The sequence below is a fragment of the Hemiscyllium ocellatum genome, chromosome 5 (assembly GCF_020745735.1).
Source record: "Hemiscyllium ocellatum isolate sHemOce1 chromosome 5, sHemOce1.pat.X.cur, whole genome shotgun sequence".
NCBI classification, from domain to species: domain Eukaryota; kingdom Metazoa; phylum Chordata; class Chondrichthyes; order Orectolobiformes; family Hemiscylliidae; genus Hemiscyllium; species Hemiscyllium ocellatum.
Window position 1 is genome coordinate 71,591,973 of NC_083405.1, and position 15,743 is coordinate 71,607,715.

General features: G+C 38.6%; 1 protein-coding gene across 1 annotated transcript in view; it reads right to left on the reverse strand.

Annotated features, from left to right (window-relative positions):
• Window positions 1–15,743, reverse strand: part of LOC132815738 (cullin-1) — a 131,994-nt gene that overhangs the window by 21,116 nt on the left and 95,135 nt on the right. The window contains exons 10-13 of the mRNA XM_060824852.1: window positions 13,660–13,767; window positions 12,142–12,248; window positions 5,647–5,695; window positions 506–637 (exon numbers count right to left, since the gene is read on the reverse strand). Coding sequence (XP_060680835.1) covers window positions 506–637; window positions 5,647–5,695; window positions 12,142–12,248; window positions 13,660–13,767 — 396 coding nt within the window. The remainder of the gene's footprint in view (window positions 1–505; window positions 638–5,646; window positions 5,696–12,141; window positions 12,249–13,659; window positions 13,768–15,743) is intronic.

The window sequence follows — 15,743 nt, forward strand, 5'->3', positions numbered from 1 at the left end:
AGCTGCACATGCTTATTAAAAACTCTGAAGTTTGTCATAACATTTCAAAGAAATTCTGAAAAGTGTTCTTCTACTTGTTCATAAAACAATCTGCTTTATTCAATGCATGCCCTTAATTTTAGTCTTGTATGAAAGAAAATAATAATTCTATTTTCAGAACACAATAAAGCACCCGTGTGGTCGCTATCAACTTAGATTATCAAGTTGGGAGTAAGGCACACAGCTTTACAGCTCCATAGCAACACATGTGCACTCTGCTCTGCAATGTCCCACTACATTACTAAATTACTTTTTAAATCAATAAAAGCTAGTGAAACATCAGCGTTCTCACAATGACTCAATTATTAATTCAAGTGCCTACAGAGAAATTGAGCCAAACAAACCGAAGACATTCCGATCATCATCTGATCTTTGCCAAATTGGCCAATTGGCTAATCTTAGCCAGAGCAGGAGAAAACAATTGGAAATCCGATTACTAACTAAGTCGAAAGGATGTTTTACTGACCTTTAGTTTGGAGATCATACTGGCTTCTGCATCATCACTAGCACTGTTCTGATGAACAAGTCTCTTTGCTAACATCTTGGCATAGAACTTCTGGAATACATCTTTGTCTTCAATATACTTAAACACAACCATCTGAAAATTAACCAACCAATTTGACATGTATTATAAACTTCCAAGCTTGGTTAGGACCAAAAAGCAGTAAATTTGTTGTACAACAACAAAATATTTACCAGCCATGTTCAAAAGAAATGATTAGCACAATAATATCAAACGTATAGGGTGTATATAAAATACATCAACAATGATAAAGCCAGATTGAACTAAAATTTCCCCTGAGATAAGCCGTGGTCTTCCTCTGAAGGGCCTGTTGAGGAAATTCATTACAAAGCAGCATTGTCAATGTTCACCCGATATTCAGCCAAATTTCCTGCTCAGCTCACTTGCTGGGGACTGACCTTATCAACATCCTTCCTGAATGATTCACCCTTTCCACTCTCATCCCTATAAACTCTGCCAGCAGGTGCGTTCTTGCTTGCCCTTTGATGTCCCTTCAGAATATCCATACATTTATGAACTTCTTGCAAGCGACTGCAACAACATTACAATCTTAATGGAACCCTGGTTGTCAGACAGTGGCATCTTGCCTGAAAGTAGTGTCCCACTTGGTTCTAACATTTACCCCACTGAGACCCCATATTGTCGACATGGCTATTTACACTTTACCCTACTCCTATGGCACTTTTTCCACCTTCAAATATTTCACCTAATTTCAAATCCTTGTTCTCTACCTACACCCAAATAGCATTAAAAAAAAACTCTCACCAGAATATAATCACTCATTCTACTTCTCAAAACTCCTTCCTCAGCAATGGGCAACTTGTAATTCTTGGCATTTTCAAACCCCATGACTACTCACAATGCTCTTTCTCTCCTAAGTTCACTACCCTCCTAAGTTTACTTAACCTCACCCTCCAAGTAGACCCTCAATCCATATTCACTGTCACTCCCCCTTTACCTTAGCATTTCAAGTAGCCTCACTGTTCCAGTTGTATCAAACAGAGATAAGACCAATTCATAGCCTTGTATCAGTCTCACTCACATATCCTTTGTCCAGCATCTTAGCGTGTGTCAACAATAGCAAAATGATCCACAATTCATTTGTAAATCTACTTTCAAATCTCCAACTCTACTTATCACAGCTTTCACTTCAGTTTTCTTCCACTAACACCCTCACCCATGACTTTGGTACATCTAAACTAGACTCTCCCAAGTTACTCCTGGCCAGCCTCCCACAATGACCCTCTAAACTGGAGGTCAACTCTTGCTGACAATGATGGATCAATTCTAGATACCCCTCAACAGTACACTTGGTGACTTAATTTGGTTTCAGGTCAAGCAACAGTCCAATTTTAAAACTGTCATTCTCGGTTTCAAACCTTTTCACAGCCTTGATCTTCCACTGCAATAATCTTTTCCAACCCCAAAACCCTCAGAGATAATTAACTTCTCTACCACCACGGGAGATGCCTTTGAGCTAACAAGGCTCCAAGTTCTGGAATTCTGATTCTGAAACTCTACACATCCTTGACTTCCTGTAAACATGCTCAAAACCATTCTCTATGATTTCCTTCTTGCCACTTCCTCAATATGGTCTATGCAACTCAGTGTCAAATATTGCTACATAATACTTTGAAGTGCCTTGCTACATTTTATTAATTTAAGGGTAAAATCAAAACAATATTTACTGAAATTCTACATTAGAAAACAGCTATTTGCACAAAAGTTTTGTTACAAATATAACAGACATGCAGGAAATGGACACGTTGGAATTACAACCAGTGGTCGAAAAATTGGCTTGTAGACTGAAGGTAAAGCAAAGGCAAATGTTTGAGGTTCCAAGTAGTGAGGTGAAATATGGAGTATAAAATAGAATGAAAGTGGGACAGATATGAATTGCAGCACCTATAAGACAGTTTCATAATAAAACTTGCCTTTCAACATCTGATGAGTCAGAATGAATTAATGATTGCAGACAAGGAAATGAAATAAAATAAAAAACACGGGAAAGATTGGTATAAGACAGGAAGAAAACCCTACTGGAACTGAGCATATGAAGCAGTGTCAAATCGTAATACTCTGAACCCTGCTGGATCTTCTACAAATGAAGTATAGTACGGTATGCCTTTCATGTCAAACAGATTTTAACAACTAAATCAGATCCCTAAATCTCAAACCTTTATTAAATAGGTGGATAACTTCACAACAGCCACCATGTCTAACCTCAAAAAAGAAGAAAATTTGGATCCCCACTGGTTTTACATTTGCATATTGCTGAACTAAAGATCTAGTGCGTGACTCATGTATTTAGGAACAAAACAAAGGTTTTGTCACTTTATTAAGTAAAATCTTCAATGACCTCAACTTGTTTTAAAGATTAAAAAAAAATGCAGCACACAAGATTTTGAAATCTGCCAGCAGTGTTGTGCCTCTCTTATCTCCCAGAAAAAAAAGGAAGCAATTAAGGAGCAAAATCAGAAAGAAACCAATAAACCAGGAACTCAAAAAAGAACTGGCAAGACCAAGTACATATGCTGTCCCTTACAGAAGGGGGAGTCAATCCCAGTAGACAATGATAAATGTGTAGAATGGGTAAGCAAATGAAGTTCAACACAGGAAATAAAAGTAATGGAGTATATTTTGGTAGGTAGAAGGTGCAAATTTAATTTGAGAGGAACAACGGGATCACAGAGTGCAAATACATCAATCACTAAATGTTGCACTAAAGGTTAGTAAGGTATTAGAAAAAAAATCAAACAAAACAATTGACTTTATCGACTGAAGCTGATTAGGTCTTACTTAACAGTAAATGATTGAGACATGGTACAGAATACAGTGAAGCATGATTCCAGAAACGTGTATGTACAAAACTGGAACAGAAGGACAGGTTTGGTCTCTTTGCCCTTGAAAACAGCTGAGGGATGACTCAGTAGAGATCTTTAAACTCTTTAAAATGTTTCAACAGTCTGAAAACAGAGTGCATTTTGATGAGAAGCCATAATTACAGGCCGTCAACATTATACAATCACTCAAGAAATCCAAAAGAAAGAATTAAGAAAAAACATCTTTTCCTAAAGAGAATACAGATCTCCCCACTAGAAAGTAACTGAAGCAAATGGCATAGAGACAGCTGATTGAAAGCTAGGCAAGCACGAGGGAGAAGGTTTCAGGTTAGTGATTTAGATGAAGAATGAAGAGCATACACAGAGCATGGAATGGTTTGGCCATGTGTTTCTGCTCCGTACATTCAATGTAAATCTATGCAGTTTTTATTTAAAAATAAGCGAACACGGTGTCAAAAATTTCTAGAATAACATTTGCTGCCCATTGGATAAAGAAAATACTTTCAAGTTAATCATTGACTCTTGGTAAAAACAAAATTGATTAATTTAAATATATAATACACAAAATAATAACACAAATTGGATGCACACAAGTTTGAGATCAAGACAAAGATCATTGAATACATCTGATATTATGTCACTTAGTACTTCAGACCACAGCCATGATCAATGCATCCCTTCTATGCATTTTTCCAGACACCAGAAAAGCATCATTACAGGTGAGAGTTGCAGAGTCTCCACCCGTTACAAATTTGAATTCTAACATTGCTCCAGTTAAGAAATTCTGACCAACCTTCAGCCTATGCTTTTCAAATGCAATTTTCTAAATCACAGTCCATCATTAAAGGTTGCAAAGCTTCACAAAATCCCTTTAAGTTAATTAATCCCAATGCAAATACTGGCAAGCATGTGCAAAAATCTACCAAGGCCTACAAGTAATCTAACAGTATAGATAACTTTGAGTCCATCTAGCAGTTGAGAGGTCAGAAAATCTGAACCTAGGATAAGCCATAGAGAGGTACATGCTTCCTAGAAGCATGGCATTCCAACAGGAACTCTATCAACAAACATATCGACTTGGATCCCATTTACCAACCCCTGAGAAAAAGAACAGGAAATGGTATCACCACCACAAAGAAATCTAAACACATAAATAAAAAGTGGGCCATATCACCAGTGCTTCACCGGAAGCTCACTGATTATATTACTTAGTATGGTGACAAAACATCTGGAAACAAACCTTCCAGCTCTTTGAGCAAACTTATATCCAGAATCTGAAGCAGCATTCAAGTAGGGGAAGATGTGTGCAACACTGCTTCAAAAAAAATGTAGGTGCAGTCTTGCTCTTCTTTCTTTCAAAATGGATAGACACATGGAATGCAAATAACAATCATGCATTGTAACTCCAGGGCTAACACGCTCTGACCTAGTTTTTGGCCATCCTGTGAAAAGTCACAAGTAACAGCTGCAGTACAATGGAAATCTGGCTTCTTTCAAGAACAGAACTTTTCTACAAGGTACCAGTAAGAATTGGGTCAGATTCTTGAGGAAATGGATGGTGAAGTTCAGCCCTATGAATGCTGTTAGATCTTCTTTAAAAGCAAACACTTCAGCCAATCCAATTGGCCCAGGTCATGAGGATTTTCACGTTCATAGGTGGGATGTCAGCCAAGCAGACTGCTTTGCTGAATGATGCAGAGTTTCTTGCATGCCACTGAGGTAATGCCAAGTCAGGAAATTAGAAAGCACTTCTAATTTGTCATCTTTAGATAATTAGAAGGGACTGCGGTTTGCTGCAGAATACTTGACATTAAATGTGCACAAGTAGCTGTGGCATTTGTACATCAAGTAAAATATGAAATGAAACAATGGTTACAAGAAAAATGCTGGACTTTGTGGGGTGGGGGGGGGGGGGTGGAATTTGTGAAAAAGGTCATTGAAGGATTAGGGGATGTTTAGATGCCCTGCTGTTGAAGATGGTCATTGTCCAGTACTTTTGTGGCAAGTTATTTTTCACTTAACTGTTCAAGTCAGACGTTGCCGAGATCCTTCTGGATACTAATCGGATATTCTAATTTATCAGAAAATGTACTGAGGGCATAATAAAGACTTTTTAACATTGGTTTACACATTGTTAAATATTTTGAAACTGCTGCAGGTCTTCTGAAAATAAATAAAGTGGACTCTGTAGAAACTAAAACAGGTAACAAAATGAAACAAAGCTTTTTTTTTGTTACTCACCACTTGATTGAGCGTATCCTCAAGTTCAGCTTCTTCTGGATTCTTTGAGCTGCAGGGCACAAATTAAAATATTTACATTATGATTAAATTGCAATCACAGAATTTAGCACCACAGACCTCTGGTATAACTTATCTATTTTATACGACATTGGAACAACGTTCAGATATGCTGAAATAAACTAAAGTTTGCATTTGCACCTACTTGCATTCTGAGGCAATATAAGAACTGTGCCTTTTCATTTCTGTTTCTTGAAAACTGGACTGCAAGTAAAAAGAACTGTATTTTCCTTTTTTAAAAAAAAATGGTTGTGTAATTTCACAGCAAGAAATTCAATACTATTTTTGGTTTGGCTGTAATCTCCTGCAGTGCGCAAACAATCAGGAGCTGAGGAGTTATTCTTTAGCAAAATTGATTGATTTTAAACTGAGTAAGTTGGAACTCAAAAAAAAGAGCGATATGGACACAGAGAGGAAGACACAGAAGGGCATGCTGTTTTACTGCCCAGCCGAAGTTGGTCTGTTCTCTGTAGTAAAAACTCAATTTAAATTTCAAGAATATCAGTTACCTCGCCTGCAGCAGTACCTGTGAGCTGTTATTTTTGAGTTGGTAAATTATAGACACTTTCCAAGTGAATCAGTTGTTTTACACACTTTACAAGTCAGTAGACTCTTCCAGAGAAAAACACTGGAGAATTTGGCTAGCTGAAGTAGGATCATCTCAACATTGGAACTGGGAAGAGAAAATCATTGAACTAATTTTCCAGTATTTCTTTACCTTTATCAATGATCTATTTTCCTTATTTCCCTGTATGCTTACGTAAAGAGGAATTTATAAGGGGATAAGGGCTTTAGTTTATAATCTTCGATGCCAGTAGTTTATATGTTTACTTATAACTATAATTAATTACTTAAAATCAATAACAATTCTTGTTCAGTACAGACATCTGGTCCGTGCTTCTGTCAACCTTCGCATGAAATTCAGGTAAAGTGACCTTAAAAATAAATGGTTGTTATGATCCCAGAAAGAGCAGGGCTTGACTTACAGTGCATTCCCTCAATGGGACACAAGGAGCAAGAAGCTTATTCAATGTTAACAAGTAAAATATTCATACTTTATCATTACATCACAAGTACATGCAGGGAAAGATATGTAATTGCAGAATTTTACAAAGATTTACCTATGCAAAATATTTATCACTAACGCTTTATTTTGCTCGCCTACTCATTGCAGTCTGACACAACTTTGCTGTCCACAGCTAAAATGATAGTTCCCCAAGTATTCTCATTCACATGCTGAAATTTCGATCTTCTGAACTGAACATGTCTCGTTCACCAAGGATTTAAATACATAATGCATGCTTAAATATGTAAAAATCAGGTAGATATAGATGATCCAATTCAAAGAAGCAATGTGGCAGATCTTGGACTTTATAAACAGTGGTATATAGTTGAAAAGTAAGGAAGGTATACTAAAGTGTTATAAATTACTGGTTAAACATCAGTGTTTTGTTGAGACCAATTCTGGACACCACACTTTTGGAAGGATAGAAGAGCCTGCATGAGGCAGCAGGACAAGGTGCAGAGAAAACCAAACAATGTTACCAGATATGATGGATGTTAGTTATGAGGAGATACTAGCAAAGTTAGAATTGCTAAAAGGCAGATAAAAGCATTTTTTGATTTCACTAAATGTAAGATTATATGACTGTGCTAATGGTAGAACACTTGAATGTGCGACAAACAGTGAGTCATACAGCACGGAAACCAGCCAATGCCAAATATCATCCCAAACGAAACCAGTCCCATCTACCTATGCCTGACCCATATCCCTCTAAACCTTTCCTATTCATTTACTTACCCAGATGTCTTTTAAAAGTTGTAATTGTAAAATATTGTCCAAGTCTTTTTAAAATCTCTCTTCTCTCACCTTAAAAATGTGCCCCATAGTCTTGAAACCTCACATCCTAGGGAAAAGACAACTACCATTAACTCTATCTATACATCTCATGATTTTATAAACTTCGATAAGGTCACCTCTCAATCTCCTACACTCCAATGGAAAAAGTCCCAGCCTTTATAACTCAAACCTCACATACTTGGCACCACCTGGTAAATCTCTTCTGAACCCACTCCAGCTGAAGAACATTGTTCCTATAACTAGGTGACCAGAACTGGACACCAGAAGAAGGCACACCAATTGTAGTGGTTCTGTTCGCCGAGCTGGAAGTTTTTGTTGCAAACGTTTCGTCCCCTGGCTAGGAGACATCATCAGTGCTCTGGAGCCTCCTGCGAAGCGCTTCTTTGATGTTTCTTCCGGCATTTATAGTGGTCTGTCCTTGCTGCTTCTGGGTGTCAGTTTCAGCTGTCCGCTGTAGTGATTGGTATATTGGGTCCAGGTCGATGTGTCAGTTGATGGAGTTTGTGGATGAATGCCATGCCTCTAGGAATTCCCTGGCTGCTCTCTGTCTGGCTTGCCCTATGATAGTAGGTGTTTTCCCAGTCGAATTCATGTTGCTTGTTGTCTGAGTGTGTGGATACTAGTGATAGCTGGTCGTGTCGTTTCGTGGCTAGTTGGTGTTCATGTATGCGGATTGTTAGCTGTCTTCCTGTTTGTCCTATATAGTGTTTTGTGCCGTCCTTGCATGGTATTTTATAAACTACATTAGTTTTGCTCATGTTGGGTATTGGGTCCTTTGTTCTAGTGAGTTGTTGTCTGAGCGTGGCTGTTGGTTTGTGTGCCGTTATGAGTCCTAAGGGTCGGAGTAGTCTGGCTGTCAGTTCTGAAACGCTCCTGATGTATGGTGGTGTGGCTAGTCCTTTTGGTTGTGGCATGTCCTCGTTCCGTGGTCTATCTCTTATGCCTAAGAGATAGACCACGGAACGAGGACATGCCACAACCAAAAGGACTAGCCACACTACCATACATCAGGAGCGTTTCAGAACTGACAGCCAGACTACTGCGACCCTTAGGACTCATAACGGCACACAAACCAACAGCCACGCTCAGACAACAACTCACTAGAACAAAGGACCCAATACCCAACATGAGCAAAACTAATGTAGTTTATAAAATACCATGCAAGGACTGCACAAAACACTATATAGGACAAACAGGAAGACAGCTAACAATCCGCATACATGAACACCAACTAGCCACGAAACAACACGACCAGCTATCACTAGTATCCACACACTCAGACAACAAGCAACATGAATTCGACTGGGAAAACACTACTATCATACGGCAAGCCAGACAGAGAACAGCCAGGGAATTCCTAGAGGCATGGCATTCATCCACAAACTCCATCAACAGACACATCGACCTGGACCCAATATACCAATCACTACAGCGGACAGCTGAAACTGACACCCGGAAGCGGCAAGGACAGACCACTATAAATGCCGGAAGAAACATCAAAGAAGCGCTTCGCAGGAGGCTCCAGAGCACTGATGATGTCTCCTAGCCAGGGGACGAAATGTTTGCAACAAAAACTTCCAGCTCGGCGAACAGAACCACTACAACAAGCACCCGAGCTACAAATCTTCGCACAAACTTTGAAGGCACACCAATATCCTGTACCTCAACATGACCTCCCAACTGCTATACTCAGAGGTGTAAACAATGAAGGCAAGTGTGCCAAATGCCTTTTTTTACCACCTTGTCTATAATATGACTTCATAGAGTTATGTACCTGCACCCTTAGATCCCTCTGTTCTACAACACTACTCAAGGCTCGACCGTTAACTGTATAAGACCTACCCTTGTTTGATGTACCAAAATGCAATGCCTTGCATTTATCCAGATTGAACTCCATTTGCCATTTCTCAGCCCATTGATCCATATGATCAAGATCCCTTTGTAATCTAAGAAAAACTTCTTCACTGTCTACCATGTCACCAATTTTGGAGTCATCTGCAAACTTACTAATCATGCCTTCTATATTTTCATCGAAATCATTTGAGAGGATGATCTAAGGCAAAATAGTGCAATAGTGGAAATCTAAAATAACAACAGAAATTGTTGGAAACAGTTAATGTTTCAGCTATGAAAGTAAAATCAACTGCAACAAGATTTAGATAGGCTAGCAGAATCGGCAGATAACAGAAAGATTAAATGTAAAATGGAGGTGAGGTGATTCATTTTGGCAAAGGTAAGATAAACTAAATATCATTAAAAAACGTACAAGATCAGTGTGATCTCCAAGTTTAAGCACACAGATCTTTGCAAGAGACAGGGCATAGTAATTAGCAGAGCATATGGGATCTGGGGCTCCATAAAGGAAACTCTTCAGTTATATTGAATCTTCATAATGCTCTGGTTTGGCTCAAACTAGAGTATTACCTCCTGTTTTTCTCACCACTCTTAATGAAAGATGTGACTGTCTGTACAACAACACAGCAGAGATTTAGTAGAATGATCCCAGAATGGAGAAACCAGGATTGTTTTCCTGGGATAAAGCTGTTTGAGAGGAGATCTGATGAAAATGTACAAGATCACAGATATATTTGAGGTCAACAAAGAAACACTCATCCCATTAATTGATGGCTCAAGGATTGGGACACAGATTTAAGATTCTGCTCGCCGAGCTGGAAGTTTTTGCTGCAAACGTTTCGTTCCCTGGCTAGGGAACATCATCAGTGCTGTTGGAGCCTCGTGTGAAGCGCTGCTTTGATGTTTCTTCCGGTATTTATATTGGTTTGTTCTTGCCGCTTCCGGGTGTCAGTTTCAGCTGCAGTGATTTGTATGTGGGGTCCAGGTCGATGTGTCTGTTGATGGATGTTCTTGCCGTTTCCGGGTGTCAGTTTCAGCTGTCGTGGTTTGTATATGGTGTCCAGATCAACGTGTCTGTTGATGGAGTTTGGGGATGAATGCTATGCTTCTAGGAATTCTCTGGCTGGTCTCTGTCTGGCTTGTCCTAGGATAGTGGTGTTTTCCCAGTCAAATTCATGTTGCTGGTTGTCTGAGTGTATGGCTACTAGAGATAGCTGGTCGTGTCGTTTTGTGGCTAGCTGATGTTCATGGATGCGGATTGTTAGCTGTCTTCCTGTTTGTCCTATATAGTGTTTTGTGCAGTCCTTGCATGGTATTTTGTAAACTACGTTAGTTTGGCTCATGCTGGGTATTGGGTCCTTTGTTCTAGTGAGTTGTTGTCTGAGCATGGATGTTGGCTTGTGTGCTGTTATGAGTCCTAAAAGTCCACAACCAAAAGGACTAGCCACTCTACCATACGTCAGGAGCGTCTCAGAACTGACAGCCAGACTACTGCGACCCTTAGGACTCATAACAGCACACAAGCCAACATCCACGCTCAGACAACAACTCACTAGAACAAAGGACCCAATACCCAGCATGAGCCAAACTAACGTAGTTTACAAAATACCATGCAAGGACTGCACAAAACACTATATAGGACAAACAGGAAGACAGCTAACAATCCGCATCCATGAACATCAGCTAGCCACAAAACGACACGACCAGCTATCTCTAGTAGCCATACACTCAGACAACCAGCAACATGAATTTGACTGGGAAAACACCACTATCATAGGACAAGCCAGACAGAGAACAGCCAGAGAATTCCTAAAAGCATAGCATTCATCCCCAAACTCCATCAACAGACACATTGACCTGGACACCATATACAAACCACTACAGCTGAAACTGACACCCGGAAACAGCAAGAACATCCATCAACAGACACATCGACCTGGACCCCACATACAAATCACTGCAGCTGAAACTGACACCCGGAAGCGGCAAGAACAAACCAATATAAATACTGGAAGAAACATCAAAGCAGCGCTTCACACGAGGCTCCAACAGCACTGATGATGTTCCCTAGCCAGGGAACGAAACATTTGCAGCAAAAACTTCCAGCTCGGCGAGCAGAACCACAACAACGGATACCCGAGCTACAAATCTTCAATCAGATTTTAAACAGATTTAAGAATTTGGGCCTGAGCACTGAAGAAATATGTGGAAAGGCTTTGTTTTTCATAAAATATGTAACAAGTGATCATGGTCAGAGTCTGATCACTGCACTTTATGAAGGATGTGAAAGTCTGTTAGACAGTACAGTGGAGATTTACTGGGCTAGTTACAGGGATGAAGGATTATTAGGCTGGAGAAGCTAGGATTATTTCTTCTAGGAGCAAAGAAACTGGATGGGCTCTATGATAAAAGGGTATAAGACAATAGTATGTTGTAATACAAAATAAGACAAAAACAATGCTCAGAGGTATGGTTCAAGTAACAGATACAAATGAAACATCAGGAAGAATTTCTTCTAGGCAGTTACTACACTGGACAGTCTGATGAAGGGCCATCAACATTAAACATTCACTGTTTTTCTCCCACAATAAATGATGCCCACATCTGCTGTGCACTTCTAGCAGTTTTATAACTTTTTTTTAAACACCTAGTAAGCTTTGATAAATTTCAATCTTTGGCTAGTAAGAAACATTGCAATCAAATGTCATTTTTCCAAATCCTACCTTTTCTTCAATAGCGAATCACAATATCGTGCTAATAGTTCTGGAGATTTACTTGAAGACTGAGCCATTTTTGTTACCGCATTATTATTTATGAAGCGGCCACATGCCTGGTAAAAACAAGGAACATTTCAGTGCTATAAAAAGATATTTCAACTTTCAGCTAGGCACAATTAACAATTTCAAATTTTTTTTGTCTAAATTCTGGTTAAGCATCAATGTAATGCTTTCACAAATGTAAAGTTTTTCTAAAAATATTTAATTTTCCTTTACATAATTAATGAAGTCAAAATTTAGAATTTTTCATCTTAGCACAACTTTGATCTTCATTCTAAAATTCATTTTTAATAAAGAAACTCAGTTACCTAATAATATTCAATAGCCTCTTATAATACTTGACAATATCATATATATAAACAGGAGCAGATCTCTTCACCCCTTAAGCTTATTCTAGCAATCAATTATGTGACATTTAAATCTGTACCTCAACAGCATTTGAAACTATTTTGGTTCCATTTCTCTTGAAAACCTTGCCTGACAAAATTCTATCAATCGGTCTTGAAAATTTCAATTGTCTCAGTATCCACAGCCTTTTGGGCAGATAAGTTCCAGATTTTCGTGACCTTTGTGTCAAAAAGTGCTGTGTCATGATGGACTGACATATGAACAAATACAAGCACAATGTACCACTTGGTCAACTAATCCTTCACCAGACTTTGCTTGAGATCCCACCAAATCTACCAGGAGACATTACTTCAGACCTGTCTGAGTTGCCACGATTTCACAAGGAAGTACGTCAGAGTTCTAACTACCTAGTATAACACAATCTGCAGACATTAACTAGAAAACAATGATTCTGCCTCCAACTGTGAAGATTACTATGGCATGTTAGTTTTGTGCGACTGCATCCTTTCAATCCATCAAAAGGGGGGGGTTCATATCAAACATATCTGTTTCAAGCAAGGCCTGCAAATTCATTCATTGTTTTTCTACAAAAAGAATGAACGTGATTGAAACACTGGTTTCACCAGACCGAACTGCCTCAAACATAAGACAGTGTAGACTGACAGCTATCGGATCTCTTTTTATCAACCATACGGTATAGCTAATTTTGCGTATTCACACCACAACCAAAATGAGTTAACTAATATCAAACCGTAGTGGCTTCTCAAGCTTTGAGGTGTTTGAACATTGTCACTACAGACTTTGGCATGACAGCTGTTAATTCCCATTATCATGATTTTAGGCTAGTGTAGTCGCTCTACCGGATTTATAAAGATAAGAAATCTTTAAATGACATGATTAAAATCAAAACAAAATTTAATTGTTACATCAAATGCACTCCAGTGAGTGTTAGAGGTTTATTTCAACTTGCCAAGGGTTTAAAAGTGGCGACAAAGGAAACACTGCATCTAACAACTGAATTTTCTTTAAACCCAACTATTTTGGTTGCGTGGTAATTCAGAGCATGTTGCCACCCTAAATTCTGCATTATTTCCTTGCTACAAAATAACACCTTACCTTATCCAAAGCAGCCACAAATCCAGCATCATTGTTGAATGCTGACATCACTAATGCATTGTACTTCTTATGAACATCAAGAATAGTCTGTACATACATTTTGGGATCCTACGTCAAACAAAAAAAAGAAAAAATAGATATGAATATACTAAAAATATTCATTTTATTAAATGTAAAACCAACTTAATTATTGATGAATAACAGCATTAAAACAAAACTCTCCACAGCTTATTTGGAACAAATCTTAGGTGGACTTAGACATTCTTGTGTAGAAGCCTACATCACTGCTCAGAGATTGAGAGTGGAGAGAGGGGATGGAAAGTTTGGCAGCACATCGTCCTACACAAGTCATTTCAGTGAGTGGTACTGTAGCTCACTCTGGGGGAGCACACTCACCTGCTCCAGGCCCAGTCCCACTTTCCAGTCGCCCCAAAGAATGGGAAATTTGATTTTAATATACGCTGACAGTTCCATGCGCTGTTGCCACTGCGCACAAACACAATTAACACATATCAGCAAATTAATGCAAATGTGTGCAAAAACCTTACCACTTGTAATATACATTTCCACCATCGAATTAGAACTTCTCTAAACCTGGCCACTGAAGTAGTTTGCCAGTATCGGTGCATTGGTACCATGTCAACTACATTTGTAGTTTATTGTTTAGACCATGGTTCTGACAGTCATATTGAAACATACTGGACTGAAAACATACTTTTTAAATAATTGTTTAGGGGAATGATCATGGACTGAAACGGTTTAGTTCTTCCATTGAAAAAGGATCTTGCAATCCTAAATCCTGGAAAATTTAATCCTCAGATTTCAATATCAGGAGTGTTAAATGTGCAATGGCTTCCTTAGCATCAGTTTGGAAGAATGAATGTTGGAGAGCAAATGTATTGTTACGCTGCAATAACAAGACCAAGGCCCTTATGCTTATTCAGCAGAAATATTCATTACTCATACTTTATTAAAGTATGCTTTGGAAATCTCAATTTGGTTATTTTGCAAGCAGACTTTCCTCCACAATTTAAAATGAAATTACTGATTTGATTACAATTTACTTTCTTTTCATTTGCTGTTCAAATGTTAATATCACTGCCAAGGCCAATATTTGTTGTCCTTAATTACTTGTGCATTGCTGAAATGCTTGCAATCCATACGGTTTAGGCACATCCAGAGTGCTGTTTGGAAGGCATGTCCAGATTTTTAATCCAGCAATAACTTTATGCCAAGTGGTGGCCAACCTGGAGGGTAATGTACGGGTTGTACTCAATATTTTGTTGCTCTTGTCCTTCCAGGTGGTGAAGAACATAGATTTGGATTGTTTTGTTGATGGAAATATGGAGATTTGCTTCAGAGAATTCACCTTGTACAATGTGCAGCAGTATGGACTGAGTGTATGCTTAAGCTGATGGAGATAGTGAGAATTGCAAATGGAATACATTGCATCACACCCTTGATTTTTTTTATTTCTTAAAAGATGAGACTACCACTAGTAATATGAGCATTTGTTACACATCCCTAAACACCCTTGGAAAATTGGCAAAGTGGTTTCTTGAATTGTTGCACTTGTCTTGTAGAACAGATTTCAGGGAGTTGTGAGTTTAATCAGTCTCTCTAGTGTTCCCAGCTTTTGACGTGTTCTTGTAGCCGTTGCATTGATATGTCTTGTTCAGTTGGGTTTATGGTCAATAGTTACCTCAAATGTTCAAAAATTCAGCAATGGTAGTAGGATGAATATAACACAACAAAATAATTTTTGAAGTTTGGATTTTAAAATAGGCAGAGGGGAATTTTGGTAAATTAATTTTTTTTCTCTAAAAAGGCCGCGTAGTCATTTGGACAACAACCTTTATATATCATTTCTAAGAAGGCACATGACTTCAGTTAAATGTCCAGTTGACACTCTGTTAATGGAGAGGATGTTTTTAGGCTGAGGTTATGATAAACAGAGTCTACAAAACAAAACCATTAGTTTTCTTTTGGCTTCAGAGCAGAAACAGAATATAGTTCAGTTCAGGGGAAATCAGGCACCTCCACAGAAATATTTTCTCATCTATGAAGTTTCCAAACCAGAGAGC